Source organism: Rhinoderma darwinii, chromosome 3, assembly GCF_050947455.1.
Source record: "Rhinoderma darwinii isolate aRhiDar2 chromosome 3, aRhiDar2.hap1, whole genome shotgun sequence".
Lineage (NCBI taxonomy): Eukaryota > Metazoa > Chordata > Amphibia > Anura > Rhinodermatidae > Rhinoderma > Rhinoderma darwinii.
The window spans coordinates 60,471,352-60,495,812 of NC_134689.1; the positions used below are offsets into that span (position 1 = coordinate 60,471,352).

General features: G+C 39.6%; 1 protein-coding gene across 1 annotated transcript in view; it reads right to left on the minus strand.

Annotated features, from left to right (window-relative positions):
• Window positions 1-24,461, minus strand: part of LOC142750369 (uncharacterized) — a 193,196-nt gene that overhangs the window by 166,183 nt on the left and 2,552 nt on the right. Inside the window, exons 2-6 of the mRNA XM_075859368.1 lie at window positions 22,582-22,618; window positions 21,653-21,684; window positions 18,740-18,776; window positions 17,811-17,842; window positions 13,448-13,570 (exon numbers count right to left, since the gene is read on the minus strand). Of these exons, the coding sequence (XP_075715483.1) occupies window positions 13,448-13,570; window positions 17,811-17,842; window positions 18,740-18,776; window positions 21,653-21,684; window positions 22,582-22,618 (261 nt within the window). The remainder of the gene's footprint in view (window positions 1-13,447; window positions 13,571-17,810; window positions 17,843-18,739; window positions 18,777-21,652; window positions 21,685-22,581; window positions 22,619-24,461) is intronic.

The following is a 24,461-nucleotide window of genomic DNA, read 5'->3' on the forward strand; positions in this document are numbered from 1 at the left end:
GAGCTCAGCCCAGCCTTAAAGAGCCAGAGCACACACATGTGTGAGATTGAGCTGATTGCTCACAGATCACCCTGGACTATAAGAAGGGCCCTGCCCCTTTCTTCATTGCCTGAGCAGTGTTTGTACCTACCCGTGTCAGTCTCTGCAAATGGTCCCTTGAGTGTTCTCCAGTTCCCAGTGTTCCCGTTCCTGCTACCTGTATCCTGTGCTTCCATGTTCCTGTTGTGTACAGAGTTGGAGTCGTGTTGTGTCGCCTGCTACACCCGCTGTGTTTCACCGCACCTGTTGTCTGTCTGCTGCCAGCCTTCCATCAGAGCCTGAACCATCGCTACTGTCTGAATTGCCACAGGTACCTTTATCCGTACTAGACATTGACCTTGTACCCTGTTTGGCCAGCTGCTGTACCGCTACGGCGGTATGGCCCAGAGGGCCCACATACCCACAGATCGTGACACAGCCCAACTGTAGTATATAAAAGAATGGAGAAAAGATGGATTTTTGCAGTGGTTAATAAAGAAAGCAAAATATCATTATGTGGATATATTTGAGGTACTCTAATCAGAACAACTAAACTCTTTTAGACAAAAGCAACAGCTTTACATCTTTATAAATGTTGGAAATTATTGGTTAAGGCCCCATGCACACAAACTTATTTTTTTCCTCCCGTAAATACTGGCGTAAATACGGTTGGTTTGTCACACGTATTCGACTCGTATTCTTCCAGTATGTACGGACCTGTGCCCGTAAATACGGGTTCGTTGTCATCAGTATTCCACCTGTATTTACGGACCCGTTTTCTCTGCACTAATAGGCAGCCTCTTCCCTCTATCAGTGCTGGATAGAGAGATGGGGCAACCCTTTCGGTCAGAGTTTCCGCAGCGATTGAAAGTAAAAGAAGTTCATACGTACCCCGGCCGTTGTCTTGGTGACGCGTCCCTCTTTTGACATCCAGTCCGACCTCCCTGGATGATGCGGCAGCCAATGTGACCGCTGCAGCAGTCACATGGGATGAAACGTCATCCCGGGAGGCCAGACTGGAGGAAAAACTAGGGAGTTCTGGGTAAGTTAACTTTTAATACTATTTACTCCAGCGGTAGTCACTGTCCTGGGTGCTGAAAAAGTTAATGCCGATCAGTTAAATCTTTCAGCATCCTGGACAGTGACTATCCCCTGACGTCGCCTAGCAACGCTCCCATAATTACGGGTGCACACACGTAACCACCCGTAATTACGGGAGCCCCATAGACTTCTATGGGCCTGCCCGTGCCGTAAAAACGACCTGAAATTGGACATGTTCCATATTTTTCAACAGCCCGGGCACCTTCCCGTTAGCAAATAGAAGCTTACCATGGCCAATAGAAGTCTATGGGCCCGTAATTACAGCCGTTTTTACGTTCGTTTGCATAGGGCCTTAGGAGTTGGGCCAAAAAGGGTTGTTGGAGTTAACCCCATTATGGTATAATTTGAAAATTCTGAAATTTTTATATATATTAGATTTCCCCCTTTTGAGAAATAAGGGTATAAGAATGGCATTAGATGTGGTTGAGGGAGGTAAAATTAAGAAGTGGAGTAAACTAGTTGAGGAGTTCAATTTACCAGAAAAATAAAGGTTTTCCTATGCTCAATTGGAACATGCAATATCACATACTGAAAATAAGAAGATCTTTAATAAGGATATTATGAATATTATATATAAGCTGCTATGGGTACAAGGCATCGAGAAAAAAGCCTTTATCACAAATCGATTGACAATTAATGGATAGGGAGATAGAACAGTTAAAATTTAAGTGTTAGTACTTGGGAGTCAGAAATGAATGATATAGGGGGAATTAGTTGGAACACTGTATTCACAAATATAAAGAAAACCTGAATTAGTTTCAATCATCAATTGATTCAATTTAATCGAATACATAGAATCTATTAGGCTGGATTCACACAAACATGTTCGGTCCGTAAAGGACGGAACGTATTTCGGCCGCAAGTCCCGGACCGAACACACTGCAGGGAGCCTGGCTCCTAGCATCATAGTTATGTACGACGCTAGGAGTCCCTGCCTCTCCGTGGAACTACTGTCCCGTACTGAAAACATGATTACAGTACAGGACATTTGTCCCGCAGCGAGGCAGGGACTCCTAGCGTTGTACATAACTATGATGCTAGGAGCCCGGCTCCCTGCAGTGTGTTCGGTCCGGGACTTGCGGCCGAAATACATTCCGTCCTTTACGGACCGAACATGCTTGTGTGAATCCAGCCTTACACTCCACAAAGATTTAGAAAAATGTATAGAAGTAGGATGGATACCTGCTCCATATGTGGAAAAGAAGTGGCGGACTATCTCCATATGTTAAAGAAATGTCTCGTTATGGTCAGGTTCTGGGATTACATTTTTTCTGAAATCTCTGATTGCCTCGAATTAAATATTTATTTCTCGCCACGTTTGGTGATTTTAGGAGATGACTCGAAAGTAAATATTTCAAAAGCAAAGAAAAATGGCCCAAAGGGGTTTTCAGGAACCAATATCCATTTCACTGCACATATAAAAATTATGTAATTTGTAATATACTTAAGTCTTGATTTCATCTTCTAACACCCGATTCCAGCGCTGATCACGTGATGCATCTCCATTAGCAAAATCCTTACTTTCCACGATAGCCCGTCCATGATCATAGTTCCGTTTTCCGGCTGACTCAATGTACGGGTACGTTATTCCTGATGTCATTGTACACTGAGGGAAGTGGTGGAACGGATACTCCCTTTCTTCTGATAGTTTCCGGTCTGCTGCTAGGGGAGAGAAACACTGCTAGTCTCTGAGCATGCGTGGGTTCTACACTAGCAGAGTTTAGCAGGCATGCCCACTCCTGTGCTATCACAGCGTCTGCGCGTAATTTTCTCACCCCTAGCAACGGATCGGAAACTATCAGAAGAAATTATGTGATGTCAGGAGCCAGTTGCTAGTAGCACTCTGACAAGGACTCCAGCACTGGGGTTAGATGATTCCCCAGAGTCCCGGAGCAGAGCCTATACTAGTGCATTGCCCGGGACTCCGGTTCTGAAGAAGACCCTGACAACACTGCCCATATATATGGATAGTGGTGTCATGTGATTCCACAGAGTCCCGAAGCAGTGCCCATACTAGTGCTTTGCCCGGGAATCCAGCTCTGGGGAGGACCCTGACAACACTGTACATATATGGATAGTCATGTCAGGGGATTCGATACAATCCCGGAGCAGAGCCTATATTAGCGTTCCGCCCGGGACTCCGGCTTTTGGGAAGCCACTGACAACACAGTCCATATATAGGTAGTGATGACAGGGGATTCCACAGAGTCCCGGAGCAGAGCCTATACTAGCGCTGTGTTTCACTCCGGCTCTGGGGAAGACCCTGACAACACTGTTCATATTTGAATAGTGATATTAGGGTTCCCCAGAGTCCCGGAGTAGAGTCTAAACTAGCGCTCTGCCAGGGACTCTGGTTCTGGGGAAGACCCTGACAACACTGTCCATAAATGGACAGTAATGTCAGGGGATTCCACAGAATCCCGGAAAAGAGCCTATACTAACTAGCACTCTGCCTGGGACTCCGGCTCTGGGGAAGAACCTGACAACACTGTCTATATATGGGCAGTGATGTCAGGGGATTCCACAGAGTCCCAGAGTAGAGCCTATACTAGCGCTCTGCTCTGCGACTCCGGTTCTGGGGTCAAATGACGTTTTTTTTTAACATTATGTCAGAGAGTGTTGTTTAGTTCAGCACTGATATGTTGCAGGTTTATCATTAGCTCTCACTGATCTAATGAGAGCAGTAAAATGGCAACGGAAAATGTTTATAGCTGGGTGTAGTAGGCGTGATGAGTCCCTGCTGCCAGCGCATTACATGCTGGGATACAAGCGGTGCATGCCGGGAACTGCATGACTGGAAAAGCAAGACAACAGACAGAGGTAAACAAACCTCTCAATGTAAACAAAAGAGAATAATGGTAAATTAACCCCCTCCCGCTATTGGGCGTGACTGTACGTCCTGATATACAGCGCATTCCCGCAATAGGGAGTATAGTCACGCCATATAGATGAAGCGGGCACAGGAGCTGTGCGCGCTTCATCTTCAGCAGGTGACAGCTGTAATATACCGCAGATAGCCGCCGTTTAACCCCTTCAATGCGGCTGTCAATGGCGTCCCCACATTGAAGTGGTTGACAGAGGGAGGGGGCTCACTCTGTACCCCGCGCCCCCCCGCAAGAGATCACGGGTGGCAACGGCTTCCTGGTTGCCCATGTACGGAAGCCTATTAGGTTACCTAACAGGCTAACTGTCAGATGAAGAATGACAGTTACAATACACTGCACTACATAAGTAGTGCAGTGTATTGTACAGAACATAAGAAGACCAGATCGTCAAGTCACCAGGTAAGTGTAAAAAAAGAAAGTGAAAAAAGTAAAAAGAAAATGTTAAAGAAAAATAAATAAATAAAAAGTTTAAACTAATAAAAACAATAATCGCCCTATTTCCATGAAAAGTCTTTTATAATTAGAAAAAAAATTAAAACATGAAAAAAACTATACATAATAGGTATCGCCGCGTTTGGAACGTCCTGAACGATAAAAATATCACATTATTTTTGCTGCACAGTGAACACCGTAAAAAAAATTAAATAAAAAACAATGACAGCATTTTATTTTTCAGTCATCTTGTCTCAAAAATTTTTTAATAAAAAGTGATCAAAAAGTTGCAAGTAACCCAGAATGGTACTATTAGAAACTACAGTTCGTCAAGCATAAAACAAGCCCTCCCGCAGCGATATTTACGGAAAAAAAAAAAAGTTATGGCTGTCAGAAAATGGCGATACTAAAATATGATTTTTTGTTAGAAAATAGTATTTTTATTGTGGGAAATTAGTTAAACGTCAAAAAACTATATAAATGTGGTGTCGCTGTAATCGTATTGACCCGCAGAATAAAGTTAACATGTTGTTTGTACTGCATGGTGAACACTGTAAAAAATTAAAAAACAAAACCGTGCTAGAATTGCTGTTTTTTGGTTTCCCTATCTCCCAAAAAATGGAAAAAGTAGTGATAAAAAAAAAGCAAAAAAATGTACCCCAAAATGGAACCAATAAAAATTACAGCCCGTTCCACAAAAACCAAGCCCTCACACAGCTCCATCAACGGAAAAACAACACGTTATCACTCTCAAAACGCAATGATGCAAAATGAAGGACCAAACACATTTTTTAGGTCCAGTAGTTTTTCACTAAATACCCCACATCATCATTTGCTAGACCCTACATGTGAACCCCGAAGATGCAGCGGAGATGAGGAAACTTTAACTCCTTGTGCTGCTTATAGGGCTAGTGAAGAAGTCATAGATTAGGCAATACTGGAGCACAGATATTTTGTATAATACCCAATAAACCCGGCCTGTGCATAAAGGATTGGTTCAAAATGTACCACACCAATCCATAGATTATTCATTTTATTATTCATTCACCCCATTATTACATCATCCTATTATGCCCTGATGTACTCCGCCCAGTTTACATATACCCTGATGTACTCCGCCCAGCTTACATATACCCTGATGTACTCCGCACAGCTTACATATACCCTGATATACTCCGCCCAGCTTACATATGCCCCCACATTGTAAGCTGAAATACCAGTAAAACACAAGCAAAATCTACGCTTCAAAAGCCAAATGGTGGTCCAACTGAGCCTGGCAGTGTGCCCAAACGGCAATTTATGACCACATATGGGATATTACTGTATTCTGGAGAACCCGCTTACCAATTTATGGGGTGTGTGTCTCCGGTGGTACAAGCTGGGCACAACACATTGGCCACTGAAATGGCATATCTGTGGAAAATGGAAATTTTCAATCTGCAACATCTATTGTGTACTAATGTTGCAAAGCACTTGTGGGGTCAAAATGCTCACTACACTTCTAGATGAATTCCTTGAGGAATCTAGTTTCCAAAATGGGGTACATTTTCGGGGGTTACACTGTACTGGTACTATAGCTCAATGCAACATTGTGTCAAAAAACCGAATCTTGTAAAATCTCCACTCCAAATACTAAATGGCGCTCCTTCCCTTTAGAGCCTTACTGTGTGTACAAATAGCAGTTTATGACATGTGGGGTATTGTCTTACTCGGGAGTGAATGCTTTACAAACGTTCAGGTGCTTTTCTCCTATAGTCCTTGTGAAAATGCAAAATTTTGGGCTAGAACTACATCTTCTCGCAAAAAAAATAACGTTTTTTTTTTTCTTTTCACATCCCAATTCTAATAAGTTCAGCAAGAACCTGTGTGGCCAAAATGCTCATTACACCCCTAGATTAATTCCTCAATGGGTGTAGTTTACCAAATGGAGTCACATTTCAGGGGTTCTTACTGCAATGGTACCTCAGGGGCTTTGTAAATGCAACATGGCACCCAGTAATCAATCCTGCAAAATCTGCGCTACAAATGCCAAATGGTGCTCCTTCCCTTCTGAGTCCTGCCGTGTATCTAAACAGCAGTTAATGCCCAGATATGGGGTTTTTCCCTACTCTGAAGAAGTTGCTTTACAAATGTTAGGGTGCTTTTTTCTCCTTTAATTCTTGAGAAAATGAAAAATTTTGAACCACTGCTACGTCTTATTGGAAAATAATGTAAGTTTTCATTTTCACTGCCCATTTCTAATAAAATCTATGTGACACCTGTGGGGTCAAAATGCTCACTACACCCCTAGATGAATTCGTCAATGGGTTTAGTTTGGCAAATGGAGTCACTTTTTTGGTAGTTTCCACTGTACTGGTATCTAATGGGCTTTGCAAAAGCGACATGGTGTTAAGAAACCTATCCAGAAAATCTGTGCTCCAAAAGCCAAGTGGTGCACCTTCCCTTCTGAGCCCTGATTTGTATTTATACAGTAGTTAATTGCAACATATGGGGTATGGGAGCAATTGCTTTATAAATGTTGGTGTGCTTTTTCTCCTTTATTTGATGAGAAAATGAACCATTTTGACCTAAAACTACGTCTTAGGGGAAAAAACTCCAAATGGAGTCACTTTTGGAGGGTTTCCACTGTACTGGTACCTTAGGAGCTTTACAAATGTGACATGCTGCAGAGAAATTAATCCAGCAAAATCTGCGCTCCAAAAGCTTAATGGTGTGCCTTCCCCTCTGAGTCCTGCCGTATGACCAAACAGCCATTTATGACCACATGTTGGGTATTTCCGTACTCTGAAGAAGTTGCTTTACAAATGTTGGGGTGCTTTTTCTCATTTATTTGTTGAAAAAGTTAAACATTTTGAGGTAAAGCTACATTTTATTGGAAAATAATGTAATTTGTCATTTTTACTGCCCAATTCAAATGAAATCTATGAAACACCTGGGGGGTCAAAATGCTCACTACACCACTAGATGAATTCCTCTAGGGATGTAGTTTCCCAAATGCAGCCACTTTTGGGGGTTTCCATTGTACTGGTACCTTAGGGGCTTTACAAATGCGACATGGTGCAGAGAAATCAATCCAGCAAAATCTGCACTCCAAAAGCTAAATGGTGTGCCTCCCCTTCTGAGTCCTGCCTACTTGCCCAAAGAGCAGTTTATGACGGTGTAGGGGTGTAGTATCCAAAATTGGGTCTTTTTTGGGGTGTAAAATGCACTAGGTGCTCCTTTGCTTCTGGGGCTTTTGTTTCAGTCCATTAGCGCACTAAGGCCACATGTGGGATAAAATATAATATTCAGTTGTTTTTCTTTGGTAAAAACCTTCAGTAATACAGGAAAAATTGATTAAAACTGAATTCCTGAAAAAAAATCAAATGTAATTTGCAAATATCCCTTCTACTTTGCCTTAATTCCTGTGAAACGCAAAAAGGATTAAAAAATGTAGGCCCGCAGGCTGCCATACCAACCGTTGTTACCGGCCGAACGTCCCGGGGGGGGGGGGGGGCGCAATGGCGTGTTTGAGGGGGCGCCCCCCTGATTAAAACACTTTAAATGTCATTTAAGGTGTTAAACTGTAGCAGTGAGGTGTCGGCTGTGTGTAACAGCCGTCACCCGCTGTGTATGGAGAGAGCTCAGCCTGTGAGCTTGCTCCATGCTTCCCCTTAACCCTTATCATGTACAGTTACATGATTTCTTGTAAAACCTTCTGCGTTACAAAAAAACAATAATGGAAAAAATTTCTTAAAAAAAAACATTACATTTGTAAATTTCACCTATACTTTGCTTTGAATCCTGTGAAACGTCTAAAGTGTTAAGAAACTTTCTAAATGCTGTTTTGAATACTTTAAGGGGTGCAGTTTTTAGAATGGGTTGATGTATGGGGGTAACTAATATATAAGGCCCTCAAAGCCACTTTTGATCTGAACTGTATCCTAAAAAAATAGCCTTTTGAAATATTCTTGAAAATGTGAGAAACTGCTGCTAAACTTATAAGCCTTGTAACGTCTTCGAAAAATAAAAGGATGTTCAAAAAATGATGCCTACATAAAGTAGACATATGGGAAATGTTAACTAGTAACTATCTGTCTTACAAGCAGATACATTTGAATTTAGAAAAATGCTAATTAAATTATCTCTAAATTTTGGTGTTTTTCACAAAAAAATATTGAATTTATCGACCAAATTTGATCACTAACATAAAGTACAATATGTCACGAGAAAACAATCTCAGAATCGCTTGGATAGGTAAAAGCATTCCAAAGTTATTACCACATATAGTAACACATGTCATATTTTAAAATGAGGCTCCCGTCATTTAGTCCAAAAGTGGCTGCGGCAGGAAGGGATTACAAAATAAAAATGAAGATAACTATATTTAGAGGGCATTAATAGATAAATTGATAAGCGTTGCAGTGATTAAAAAAAAAAAAAAACTGTATTGGAAAACCCCTTTAGGAAAGTTACTGTTTGCTGCAAAATTACAAATAGTTAGAAAGTGGATTTCAAGTTGCCCATTAGAAATCAAATTATGGAAACAAAATCTTGTGACCATATTAAAATATGACAAGTTATATTATAGTAGTATGGGGGTTCAATAAAGAAGTACTTTGTGGGAAAAATGGGAATGAAGTAGTTCTCAGACCAGTCTTGTATATCAAATTGTTCATTGAATTTTTATATATATAATTGGAATTTGTGAATATTTGTTATGAATACAGAAATAAAAATATTTAAATATAAAAAAATTTGACTGCTGTCAAACTAAACTAACTAAAAATGAGAGAGCGAGTCTTCAGAAATTGAGAGCTCTGAAAGACGTGGTGTATAAATCAGCTGATAAGGGGGGTAACATCGTAATATGGCCTAGGGCTATGTATGAGAAAGAGGCAAATCGCCAATTAAGAGACATCAAATGTTATAAGAGGCTAACTTTCAATCCAATCCTCTCTTACAGTGAGCAATTAACAAATATTTTAAAACGAGCAATGGATGATGAAATCATAACTAAAAATGAACACGATGCACTCATTGTACCAACACCCGTGATTGCAACTTTATATTTACTACCAAAAGTACATAAAAACTTGAGGAATCCACCGGGTAGACCCATCATTTCCGGGCAAGGTAATTTCACCGAGAATGTGTGTAAATTTATAGATCATCATCTCAAATCTTTAGTAGAATGCTTGCCATCCTATATTAGAGACTCATCTGATTTATTACAGAAATTAGAAGATATACATCTGGATGCGGATATGTGGCTGGTGACGTGTGACATCGAATCGCTGTATACCAGCATCAGACACAGTGACGGAATACAAGCTACTAGATACTTTCTAGGTATGAGCAATTTAGATGAGAAATTTGCTCATTTACTCACCACCCTACTAGAGTTTGCTCTAACACACAATGTGTTTACATTTAATGGGTCATTTTTCCTGCAGCTCCAGGGAACTGCGATGGGAGCAGCATGTGCACCCTCATATGCAAGCCTGTTCCTGGGGCTGTGGGAGAGAGACCTATTTATGTCAGATTGTGGTACATCAATGGAGCAGGTCATATTTTGGGCCCGCTTCATTGATGATATCTTCATGATCTGGCAGGGGACATTGGAACAGCTACAGCAATTTATGTCTGACTTGAATTCAAATGACCAGAATATTAAATTAACATATAAATATAATAAAGAAAAAGTAGATTTTTTGGATATTTTGATCCAATGTGACGCTAATTCAAACTGATCTATTTAGGAAGGAGACATCGGTAAATTCACTTCTCCACGCCACATCCGCGCATCCAAAACAGACCATTGCAGCCATACCGACAGGCCAATTCCTTAGACTGAAACGCACTTGCTCAAGAAAAGAAGATTTTCAAAAGCAAGCGAAAGATCTGACAAACAGATTCATTGACAGTAGACGATGTATTAGGGAGGCCAAAAAGCGAGCAGAAAACGCTGAAAGAAACATACTTCTAAAACCAGTTGTGAAAACAACCAAGAATAACGAGGTAAGGTTCATTACTTCATACCATTCTCGTTGGGATGAAATGAAATATCAATTGAACAGATATTGGCCAATACTAAAAGCTGACCCAATACTTAATAAAATTCTACCACAATTCCCCTCGGTAACATACCGACGGGCAAAGAACCTCAAAGATCACCTGGTACAGAGTTTTTATGCTCCATTAGCACCAGGTAAAAAGTATTTTGGAACTAAAGGGCCAAAGTGGGTCTGCTCTCCTTGTGGAGATTGTATCTCATGTCCAAATATCGAGCGGGCTGTCGAATTCAGTAACTCAAAAAGGGATAAAATATTTAAAATTATATGGCACATTACTTGTGCCACACGGGGTGTAATTTACTATGCATCATGTCCTTTCGATAAAATTTATGTAGTACTGACCACACGCGAACTTAGGGTTCGCGTTCGGGAGCATGTACGCGATATTGAGTCCGCAAAAGAAATTCATGATGCGGACAAAGTGGAAAAATTAAAAACCATTCCCCGTCACTTCAAGCTGTATCATAATTGTAACTCCAGACTACTGAAAGTAAAAGGAATAGATCATATAGAAATGAATATGAGAGGGGGTGATTTAATGAAAAAATTACTAAGACTTGAGAGCAAGTAGATATGGACGTTGGGGACCATGCAGCCCAGGGGGCTAAATGAATCCCATGGTTATGCCTCTTTTCTCTGACTATTATTATGTGCTGTGGCATTCCGTAACTGGTTAAAGTATTATTTCAATATGATGCCATGATTTTAATTTATGCTCTTTCCCTTCCTATTTTTAGTTACAGATGTTGCGATCTATCTTGATATGTAGGACATTGTTCTACACTGCAATTCACACTATAACATCTGATGGATCTACGCAAGATAAAAATAAGACGTTTTTTCGTCTACCATGTTCTCTTATTCTCTAGATGCAAATGAATACCGCTGGCAGGACATATACTCTTATAACATATACATATATATAGACGATTATGTGCAGAACACATACATACATACATATACACAAGAAGACATATAGACCTAATGGCACAATTGTAACAATGACACATTAATACACAATATTTAGATCTCACTTTTTATACAAATATTATTTTGTTCTTACTATTAATTCACTTTATTATATATAACAAATATATTTTTCCACTGGAATGCACTAATTGTAAAGTAGTATAGCTACATCTACACATAAATAAAAATATATAATTATTTATTTATTTTATATTATATTATATTTCTTTTTCACATATATTTGTGTATAATTAAAATAAAATCTTGTTTGCTGTATAAACATATATATTATTATACATTTTCTGTATTTTTTCGTAATATTTATTTATTTTATTTTCATATTTGGTAATATTCATGCACGATTATATATAAACCTTCTTGTGTATATTTTACTGTGTACATGCATGTAAATAAGTTCATCTATGTACCTGAAAGATATGAATTTTGGAATAGTGAGATAATATCGTGGTTATGACCTTAGATGTAGGTATCATATAAAAATGTATAGACATTAATGTCATAAGAACAAACATATTTTATAACATCTCGCGATGATACTATTCCTCTCCATATCCTTGTAACAGTATATATGTCCGATCATATATATGATAATTGCTATCTAGTATGACACTTACTATAGACATGTAGAAGTTATTTTCTTCATTTTTCTCAAAGTACAAATCTGTGTCAAGTGCGCATGCGCAGGCGTCCATGGCGACTCACTATGAGTTAGCGTCTGCAATACACACGTGATGGTGATGCGCTGCGATGTTGTAATCACGCACGCACTCCACGTGTCACATGACGCCCACATCATGTGATGAGCTGCCATGGACAATCGCCGTCATGACGCCGAGGAATGACACAGATACTCTCAGGTAATAATAACTTGCACATGAGCACAAAGGCTTGTAATTGGTCAGGAAATAGGATAAATAGGAAGTAGAAACTAGCAAGTGCCACCCCCAGACGAAGGCGGAAGCCGAAACGCGCGTCGGGGCAGGTCGCCTTTTCTTGAGACACAGAATCATGGGTCAGTAGTCCACCTTTTTTCAAGTTGTTCATTGTTGCACTTAGCACTTTACTCAATAGAATAGTGGTAGGGGGGTCCCTATTGGCCCTTGCATTGAGGCTGGTAACAGTATACACAAATTTCCATACCCTTAAAAACAGATATACTAATGGTCAAAGTAATCATGATGCACTATGCACTTTATTTATTCATGGCACTGTATACCAATGCATATGTGGATACATAATGGTTATGTGAAATCTCATGATCTAATTGCCTCATGTTTTGGTGATCTTTTTGTCTGTCATCTGTGGTGTTTTATTTTTAAATAGTTCATGTAGTAACTTTTTAGATCTTGCAAAATAAAGTATATGTTTTATTTCTTGACTTAAAGACTCCATGCACTCTTTCTTGGTACAATATTTAAAGGAGCACAGTCGTGTTACGTGGGGAAATGTCTATGTAAAATGATGCATGTATATACCCTATGGATAGGTTCTAAAGTAGTACTTTGTGGGAAAAATGGGAATGAAGTAGTTCTCAGACCGGTCTTGTATATCAAATTGTTCATTGAATTTTTATATATATAATTGGAATTTGTGAATATTTGTTATGAATACAGAATTAAAAATATTTAAATATAAAAAAATTTGACTGCTGTCAGGGATAACAGCCATCTTTACTCGGTCACATAAGACACGGTGACGGCTTAACGATCCAACATAACTGTACGTTGGATTGAGTTATGACCTTTGAAACAGCGACATAACTATAAGTAAAAAGGTCGCCAAGCGGTTAACAATGCTTTACAGTCAGAATCTCTTTAGGATAATAACAATCTCTCAATTTATACTTTCCTCACATTCCTCTCAAAATGTAATTCTATAAATAAAAACACACGAGTACAAAATAATTGGGGGGAAAAAAGGACAAAATATGCGCCTTATTCTAAAAAGACAACTACAAATTCTTACTTGGAAAGTAGAAGACGATTTCTTATCTTTTCGACTTTGTGAGGAACTCTCTCTTGACGAATCACTAGATACAATTTTCCTGACTGGATTCAAAGCTGGACGTTTTATAATGGATGAAGTTTTCTAAAGGAAAACACAAAATAATGAAACAACACAAGACACCTAGGTAGTCATGTTCCACTCAATGGCAATTACGAATTGAGCATTAAAAGCACCCTCAAAGTAGGGCTGGGCAATTATGACCTAAACCAAAATCATGATTAATTGAACATGTAACCTCGATTATGATAATTGAATGATTATTTAAGCCACATCCCTTTTTGCGTGCCACGCCCCCATTTGCATGCTACGCCATTGAATTAATATTTATTCCCTGAGCCTGCTGTATACTACTGTATATAATATACCCCCTGAAACTGCCCCCACACAGTACATTGCCACCATAGTGCTCCCCACACAGTATAATGCCCCATAGATGCCCCCACACATTATAATGCCCCTATAACTGCCTCCACACAGTATAATGCCCCCATACCTGCCCCCACAGAGTACAATGCCCCTCATAACTGCCACCACAGTATAATGCCCCCAATAACTGCATCCACACAGTATAATGGCCCTATATCTGCCTCCACAGAGTATAATGCCCCCAGAGTAAAGTGCCCCTTATAACTGCAACCACACAGTATAATGCCGACAGGCGCAATGACGTTACTACCTCGCGTCAAGCGATACATAGTGAATGGTAGATGTTGTGAAGGGGTTTTTCTTCACCATGGAAAGGATTCTGCGATCATCCACCACTGTTGCCTTCCATGGACGTACAGGCCTTTGAGAGTTCACGAGTGCGCTATTTTTTGTCAAAAATTATATGTGCTATCTCTCAGATTTTTTTTTTCATTTTTTTCAACCTAATGATGGTCTGTTTCACTTGCATTGAGAGCTCCTTTGACCTCATGTTGTGGGTTCACAGCAACAGCTTCCAAATGCAAATGCCACACCTGGAATCAACTCCAGGCCTTTTACCTGTTTAATTGATGATGGATTAACGAGGGAATAGCCCATTAACTACCTTTGGAGATAATTGTCCAATTACTTTTGGTCCCTTAAAAAAGAGGCAGCTACATATTAAAGAGCTGTAATTCCTATACCTTTCCTCAAATTAGGATGTGAATACCCTCAAATTAAAGCTGAGAATCTGCACTTTAAGCCCATATTGATTATATAACTGCATATTCAATATATTTTAGTAAACAGCTAAAATGCCAAAACTTGTGTCACAGTATGTCCTGGATTTCTTCTGGATTTTTGTCACGACACATGGTTTAATCTGCCTCAAAATCCACACGTACACTTACAATCCAAGAAGAACTTTTTGGCTTGTTACAGCAACAAGGCAAAACTTTAAGGTAACTAAAAATAACAGATACAGGAACATCCAAATGAGTTAGAAAAATAAGAAGAGAAATTAGCAGAACCCAATAGTTAGCATGCATGTTCATATAGTCTGTGTTCCTGGGCTTTGTAGAGACAATAATACACATCCAGTATTTTGTAATGGTCTCCAAAAACAGTGACAATGTTTCGGGTTTAGTCTCTTGGCCTCGTTCACATCAGCGCTGGTTTCCGTTCATGTGTTCTGATGCAGCTTTCCGTCGGAGGAATTCATGAATGTAAAGCCGAACGGAAAACAAAGTGTAATGACGGGGTAAGGAGACAGACAGGTGAGCCCTAATCTACCCACCACTCAGTCCCTGCCTACTTGCAACGGCCCGTCCTAGGCGACGGCGTACAACTGGGCGACGGTCCCTACGCTCAATAAGTGCACGACAGACAAACAGACAAGCGTACACAGAAGCTAAGGGAAATGGGGCAGTTGCCCACGGCAACACAGTGAGCAACAAGAGTAGTGAACGAGCCGAGTCAAACCAAGAGTGCACGAGGTACAAATCGCAGAGCAGGAGCGTAGTCAGTAAAGCCAGGGTCAAAAATGAAGCAAGGTCAATAATCATAGCAGGAGCAGCAGAGCCAGGAAACAGAAAAGAATCACAGGCAAATGAGGAGCAGGAAATGCAGGTATAAATAGACAAAGGGCGGGAGCTAGCTCCGTCTGGCCAGGCTGTGATAGGCTCTCCCACTCCTTAGCCTCCCAGCCTGACTGGTAGAAGATCGTGTCACTCTCTCAGACTTAGGAGTAGGTGCAGACTGATTACCCACGGGCGTCGAAACAGAAGCTGTGTCTGGCAGATCCTTTACACAAAACTTCCGTTTGCATTACCATTGATTTCAATGGTAATGCCTCTGTTGCAAATGATCTTCGTTTGTCTACGTTCCGCAAGGTGTCCGTTTTCTTAGCGGAAACAATAGCGTAAGTCGCAAACCTTATGGAACGGAGACAAATGGAAAACATTTGCAATGAAAGCATTACCATTGAAATCAATGGTAATGCAAACAGAAGCTTTGGTTTCCGTTTATGGGTTCCTCTGACGGACAGCAGCAACGGAACCTATAAACGGAAACCAATGCTGATGTGAACACAGCCTTACTTGTATAAATTTATCTCTTGGGGCAGGTTCTTAGGACCTAATTTTTTCACTAAACCTGCCAATCTCTAACATAAGGAGAAGGCATTCTCGTTTATATACCGGTGTTAAACTTAATCCCAACACTAACTAGCTATACACTACACTATACAAATTACAATTGTACATTTACAGAACATAAATTCTAACAGACACACCAAATAATTGAAAGCCCCATAGAAATTTAGATATGTCCATTTGCATCCCAAAACCTATAGTGAACCTCATGTGTACTTCACTGTTGATTGCAAAGATATCAATAAATCCACTGGAGACTTAAAGAGGCTCTGTCACCAGATTTTGCAACCCCTATCTGCTATTGCAGCAGATCGGCGCTGCAATGTAGATTACAGTAACGTTTTTATTTTTAAAAAACGAGCATTTTTGGCCAAGTTATGACCATTTTCGTATTTATGCAAATGAGGCTTGCAAAAGTACAACTGGGCGTGTTGAAAAGTAAAAGTACAACTGGGCGTGTATTATGTGCGTACATCGGGGCGTGTTTACTACTTTTACTAGCTGGGCGTTGTGTATAGAAGTGTCATCCACTTCTCTTCACAACGCCCAGCTTCTGGCAGTGCAGCACTGTGACGTCACTCACAGGTCCTGCATCGTGTCGGCACCAGAGGCTACAGATGATTCTGCAGCAGCATCGGCGTTTGCAGGTAAGTCGATGTAGCTACTTACCTGCAAACGCTGGTGCTGCTGCAGAATCAAGTGTAGCCTCTGGTGCCGACACGATGCAGGACCTGTGAGTGACGTCACAGTGCTGCACTGCCAGAAGCTGGGCGTTGTGAAGAGAAGTGGATGACACTTCTATACACAACGCCCAGCTAGTAATAGTAGTAAACACGCCCCGATGTACGCACATAATACACGCCCAGTTGTACTTTTACTTTTCAACACGCCCAGTTGTACTTTTGCAAGCCTCATTTGCATAAATACGAAAATGGTCATAACTTGGCCAAAAATGCTCGTTTTTTAAAAATAAAAACGTTACTGTAATCTACATTGCAGCGCCTATCTGCTGCAATAGCAGATAGGGGCTGCAAAATCTGGTGACAGAGCCTCTTTAAACTATATCCTATGGAGTTTAAAGCTGGGTTCACACGACCTATTTTCAGACGTAATGGAGGCGTTTTACACCTCGAATTACGTCTGAAAAACCGGCTCCAATACGTCGGTAAACATCTGCCCATTACTTTCAATGGGCTTTACGATGTACTGTGCCGACGACCTGTCATTTCACGCGTCGCTGTCAAAAGACGGCGCGTAAAATTACAGCCTCGTCAAAAGAAGTGCAGGACACTTCTTGGGACGTAATTGGAGCCGTTTTTCATTGACTCCAATGAAGAACGGCTCCAAATTACGTCCGTAAAAGATGCCCCGCAAAACGCAAGTACATGCATTTACGTCTGAAATTCAGGAGCTGTTGTCTCCTGAAAACAGCTCTGTAATTTCAGATGTAATTGCAGTTATCGTGTGCACATACCCTAACTTGCATAGCAAGATTAGAGGTGAAGCAAATGGTATGGGAATATTAAATTAGCCCCACGAAAACATTTGCCACCAGCTTGAAATAATGACATTGCATATGGTGGGTCTATGACAAATTTAAAGAGTATGAATCAAAAGAATAATAATTTAGTCCATAAACGTCCAGTGTGGTCCTAAACAGGTTCTAGCAGCTGTAGTATGATAGAATTCTTAATGTTATATGTAGAGTAGAACCTCAATGAGAAATACCCTTTTCACCTGATAGGAAATATATTTGTATTTACCTTAGACAATGTTCTGTTTGAGTCTACAGTTTCTAAGATAGATTAAAAAAAAAAAGTAAGAACATAGAAAATGCACAGGAAATGTTTCATATTAAACCAAGTTTTGTGACAAAACATATATTTAAAAAAAACATTTTCACCATGGCTAAAATTTGACCATGCCATTCTCCCCCAAAGAATTAAAGGGTTTTTCCAGCCCCTAAAAATTGAAGGCCTATTTTCCGGATAGGCCATCAATAGCTGATGGGTCGTGGTCCTACTGTCGGGACCCGGGCCGATCAGCTGTTTTGAAGGGGCCACATTGCTCATTCGAGCGCTGCTTTCCCTTTATTTTCCTTACTTGATTACACTCTGAATCGCCGACACAGCAGCAGCTGCGGATCACAGTAATGCATTCTGACATTGAAGTCAATGAAAGAACAGGCTGCAATACCTGTGGATCGCCGCTACTTACGTGTTGATGATTCAGTGAGGAACTAGAAATAAAAGGGAAGCAGCGCTTGTACGAGGGCTGCAGCCCCTTCAAAACAGCTGATCTGCAGACCCCGATCCAATTCGTAGGGGCTGAAAAACAGGACTCCCCTTATAAATGCACAAAGATATGTTCTCTCCCTGTATCTCTTCCTGTTTAATTTACCCTTCCTCAAGTTCCAGCATTTTCTTACCTCTCCTGAAAATGTTACTTCACATATTTTATCTTATACTGAAACCTATAACCAATAGGGATCTTCATCCATGTAATGATCGTCCCTAATTTGTCTTTAACATTCTCAATAAAAATAAAAACATCTTACATTCTCCTATATCACTTTTTGATTATGATCAAACACTTGATTTGTTTTGGGTTATGCCCAGAAAAGATATAAAAGAAGAGTTTTAAATACTTTAGGTTTAATGCAAAAATAAAATATAGACTTAAATGTTATTACCAGCAATGTGCTCTTCACTACGAACATCTTCTAAAGCCTAAAGAAAAAAAACAAAGAAGCAATGAGTAAAGTATTAAAAAGAAATGCAGTAATTCTATGGAATTCTATATTCCACAGAACTGTACAGAGAACACACACACACACACACACACACACACACACACACGCACGCACACACACACACACACACACACACACACACACAAATGTAAAAGTAAACTATATAACCTATCAGTATGTTTTTGGAGTGGGGGAGGAAATCCCCGACAGCTGACACTCCAGTCTTGCCGGTCAGTGGACCATCGCCGCTGATTTTGGCAATTAACCCTTTAAATGTTGCGACCGATTGCGATCGCTGCATTAAAGGGGTGTGAAGGATATCGGCAGCCCCCACAAAGTGACTGTGGGGGCTGCCAATGCTTGTCATGGGAAACGGAGGCCAGACAATGGGCTTCGGTTTGTCATGTACGGACTGTCACGTCACTATCAGGTCACAATGACAGTTAGAATACATTAGACTACGTAGGTAGCGTAATGTATTATAGCAGCGATCAGAGCTGCAAGTCCTCAAGTCCCCTAGTGGGACAAGAACAAAAATAAAAAAAAGTTAATAAAAGTGTAAAAATAAAAGTGTAAAAATAAAAGTTATGTTAAAAAAAAACAAGAAATGCTTTTTTTCCTATAAGTCTTTTATTAAAGGAAAAACAAATCAAAACGTTAAAAAAAAAGTACACATATTTGGTATCACCGCATTCGTAATGACCCAAACTATAATGTTATTTTTCCCGCACGATGAACACCAAGAAAAAACATCTATAAAAAAACTATGCCAGAATCACTATTTTTTGGTCACCACCCATACTAAAATAGAGAATATAAAGTGATCAAAAAGTCACATGTACACGAAAATTGTACCAATAAAAACTACAACCCATCCCACAAAAAACAAGCCCTTACACAGCTTTTTTGACTAATAAATAAAAAGTTATGGCTCCCAGAATATGGTGACACAGAAAATAAATTATTTTAAAACAAAGTGATGTTATTGTTTTTCCAACTCTGCAATACATAAAAAAAACGATATACATTTGGTATCGCCGTATTCGTATCGACCCGTAGAATAAAGTCAAATGTCATTTAGTGCACGGTGAACGCTGTAAAAAATATAAACTAAAAAAACATCGTCAGAATTTATAATTTTTGGTCACCTTGCTTTTAAAAAAATAGAATAAAAAGTGATAACAAAACGCATGTACCCCAAAATGGTACCAATGAAAACTACAGATTGTCCCGCAACAAATAAGCCATAACACAGCTCCGGTGGTGAAAAAATAAAGAAGTTCTGGCTCTCAGAATATGGCGATGCAAAATGTGCAAAGCGTTGCAATAGCGGATATGATCGGGCGCCATTTATCACTGCGACACTGGCCACATATCTGCGGATTATTATTTTTTTTACCCCATTATTATATCTTCTTATTATGCCCCGATATACTCTGCCCAGTTTACATATGCCTCCACATTATAAAATGAAAAACCAAAATAACCCCAAACAACTACTACCAAGCAAAATCTGCGCTCCAAAAGCAAAATGGCGCTCCCTCCCTTTTGAGCCCTGCAGCATGCCCAAACAGCAGTTTACACCCACATACATAGCATCGCCATAACCGGGAGAACCCGCATAACGTTTTATGAGGTATTTTGTCTTCAGTGGCACAAACTGGGCACAACATATTATGCACTAAAATAGCATATCAGTGGAAAGTTGCAATTTTCACTTTGAACCATCCGCTGCGCATATACCCCTTTGCGCACCACGACTTAATAACACTTACAATCCAAGAAGAACTTTTTGGCTTGTTGCAGCAACAAAGCAAAACATTAAAGTAACTAAAAATAACAGATACAGGAACATCCAAATGAGTTAGAAAAATAAAAAGAGAAATTAGCAGAACCCAATAGTTAGCATGCATGTTCATATAGTCTGTGCTCCTGCAGCTTTCCGTCGGAGGAATCCATCAATGGAAAGCCAAACGGAAAACAAAGCTTCTGTTTGCATTATTACCATTGATTTCAATGGTAATACCTCCGTTGCAAATGGTTTTCGTTTGTCTACGTTCTGTAAGGTGTCAGTTTTCTTAGTGAAAACAATAGCGGAGTCACAAACATTACGGAACGGAGACAAATGGAAAACATTTGCAACGGAAGCATTACCATTGAAATCATTCCGACTGAAAGCTGGAACGGAACCCATAAACGGAAACCAATGCTGATGTGAACACAGCCTTACTTGTATAAATTGATCTCTTGGGGCAGGTTCTTAGGACCTAATTTTTTCACTAAACCTGCCAATCTCTAACATAAGGAGAGGGCATTCTCGTTTATATACCGGTGTTAAAATTAATCCCAACACTAACTAGCTATACACTACACTATACAAATTACAATTGTATATTTACAGAACATAAATTCTAACAGACACACATCAAATAATTGTAGGACCCGTAGAAATTCAGATATGTCCATGTGCATCCCAAAACCTATAGTGAACCTCATCTGTACTTCACTTTTGACTGCAAAGATATCAATAAATCCACTGGAGACTTAAACTATATCCTATGGAGTTTAACTTGAATCGCAAGATTATAGGTGAATCAAATGGTATGGGAACATTTAATGAGCCCCAGGAAAGAATTTGCCACTAGCTTGAAATAATGACATTGCACATGGTGGGTCTATGACAAATTTAAAGAGTATGAATCAAAAGAATAAGAATTTAGTCCATAAATGTCCAGTGTGGTCCTAAACAGGTTCTAGCGGCTGTAGTATGATAGAATTCTTAATGTTATATGCAGAGTAGAACCTCCATGAGAAATACCCGTTTCACCTGATAGAAAATATATTTGTATTTACCTTAGACAATGTTCCCTCTGAGTCTACATTTTCTAAGATAGATTAAAAGAAAAAAGTAAGTACATAGAAAATGCACAGGAAATTTTTCATATTAAACCAAGTTTTGAGAAGTAACATATATTTAAAAAAAAACATTTTCACCATGGCTAAAATTTGACCATTCCATTCTCCCCCAAAGAATTAAAGGGTTTTTCCAGCCCCTAAAAATTGAAGGCCTATTTTCAAGATAGGCCATCAATAGCTGATGGGTCGGGGTCCTAATGTCGGGACCCGGGCCGATCAGCTGTTTTGAAGGGGCCACATTGCTCATTCGAGCGCTGCTTTCCCTTTATTTTCCTTACTTGATTGCACTCTGAATCGCCGACACAGCAGCAGCTGCGGATCACAGAAATGCATCCTGACATTGAAGTCAATGAAAGAACAAGCTGCAATACCTGTGGATCGCCGCTACTTACGTGTCGATGATTCAGTGAGGAACTAGAAATAAAAGGGTAGCAGCGCTTGTACGAGGGCTGCGGCCCCTTCAAAACAGCTGATCTGCAGACCCCGATCCTATTCGTAGGGGCTGAAAAACAGGACTCCCCTTATAAATGCACAAAGATATGTTCTCTCCCTGTATCTCTTCCTGTTTCATTTACCCTTCCTCAAGTTCCAGCATTTTCTAACCTCTCCTGAAAATGTTACTTCACATATTTTATCTTCTACTGAAACCTATAACCAATAGGGATCTTCATCCATGTTATGATCGTCCCTAACTTGTCATTAACATTCTCAACAAAAATAAAAACATCTTACATTCTCCTATATCACTTTTTGGTTATGATCAAATACTTGATTTTTTGGGGTTATGCCCAGACAAGATATAAAAGAAGAGCTTTATATACTTTAGGTTTAATGCAAAAATAAAATATAGACTTAAATGTTATTACCAGCAATGTGCTCTTCACTACGAACATCTTCTAAAGCCTAAAGAAAAAAACAAAAACAAACAAGCAATGAGTAAAGTATTATAAAGAAATGCATTAATTCTATGGAGTTCTAGAACAGCTACAAGATCAAGATCCACTTATGTATTTCAAAATGCTAATATAGCACCAGCATATTCCACAGCGCTGTACAGAGAACACACACACACACACACACACACTCACACACACACACATACACTGCTGTTGTGATTTAAACAATTCCGAGTGTTCATTGTATTTGGCCAGTATCAATGCACAAATAATAATAAATAATAATAATAATAATAATAATAATAAAAGTATTGTTTATCCTTAAAGAAAATTGATAAGAAATAAATGTTTTTTTGTTTTTATTGTTTATTGATTTGTAAAAAGTAGATGGTCAACTCCAAAATAAATGGGTTGTTTAACCTCTTCCCGCGCTACGCCGCAACTGTACGTCCTTGAGAGGGCTTCTACAGTTGCGGACTGGTCCCCGGCGCACACTGTCCTAACTGACAGTGTCCGGGAATCGGGAGGTCAGCTGTCTCCGACAGCTGACACTCCAGTTTTACCGGTCAGCGTCACGTCACAATGACAGTTAGAATACATTACACTACGTAGGTAGCGTAATGTATTTTAGCAGCGATCAGAGCTGCAAGTCCTCAATTCCTCTAGTGGGACAAGTACAAAAAGTTAAAAAAAGTTAATAATAGTGTAAATCCCCCTTTTGGTCCACACTCCGCACCTTTGCAGTTAGGGGAATTTTGCTGAGAAAGTGTTGTCCTGGTATAATACGGGCACCGTCGCTTCCAGCGGATGTTTGGGCCCTCCCTTTTCCTGGTTCCCTAATTTTAGGTCCTTGATAAATCGCCTCTTCAAACAGAAGAAATGTTCCCCTCGGGCTGCACAACTGCATATTTTTTATTTCCTGACTTATTGGAGCCATAACTAATTTTATTTTTTCATAGACGTAGTGGTATGAGGGCTTTTTTTTGCGGGACAAGCTGTAGTTATTATTGGTACCATTATGGGGTACATGCGACCTTTTGATCACCTTTTATCCTATTTTTTGGGAGGCCAGGTAAACAAACGACCGCAATTCTGGCATAGTTTTATTTAGTTTTTTTTATACAGCGTTCACCATACGTTATAAATGACATGTTAACTTTATTCTGCAGGTCAGTACGATTCCGGCGATACCTAATTTATAGCACTTTTTTATGTTTTACAGCTTTTTGCACAATAAAACTACTTTTGTAAAAATAATGTATTTTTTCTGTCGCCAAGTTGTGAGAACCATAACTTTTTAATTTTTTTGTCGACGCAGCTGTATGAGAGTTTGTGTTTTGCGAGACGAGCTATAGTTTTTATAGGTACCATTTTTGGAATACGTGCGACGTTTTGATCACTTCTTATTCCTATATTTGTAGGGCAAAGTGAAGAAAATACAGAAACTCTGGTATAGTTTTTTTTATGCTGTTCACCGCGTGCAATAAATAATATAAGATTTTGATACCTCAGGTCGTTACGGTCGCGGCGATACCAAATACATATGGTTTATTATTTTTTTTTCAATAATAAAGGACTTGATAAGAGTAAAAGGGGGATTGTGTTTTATTTTAACACTTGAAACTCTTATTGTTTTCAAACTATTATTTTTTTCACTTTTTTTACAATTTTTTATACTTTTTTTACACTTTTTCTCAAGTCCCACTGAGGTCCAGCTGTCAGATTTATTTTTTTCTAATACATTGCACTACCTACGTAGTGCAATGTATTAGATCTGTCAGTTATTCACTGACAGCAAGCCGATTAGGCTTCGCCTCCCGGCGGGGCCTAATCGGATCCGTAATGGCAGA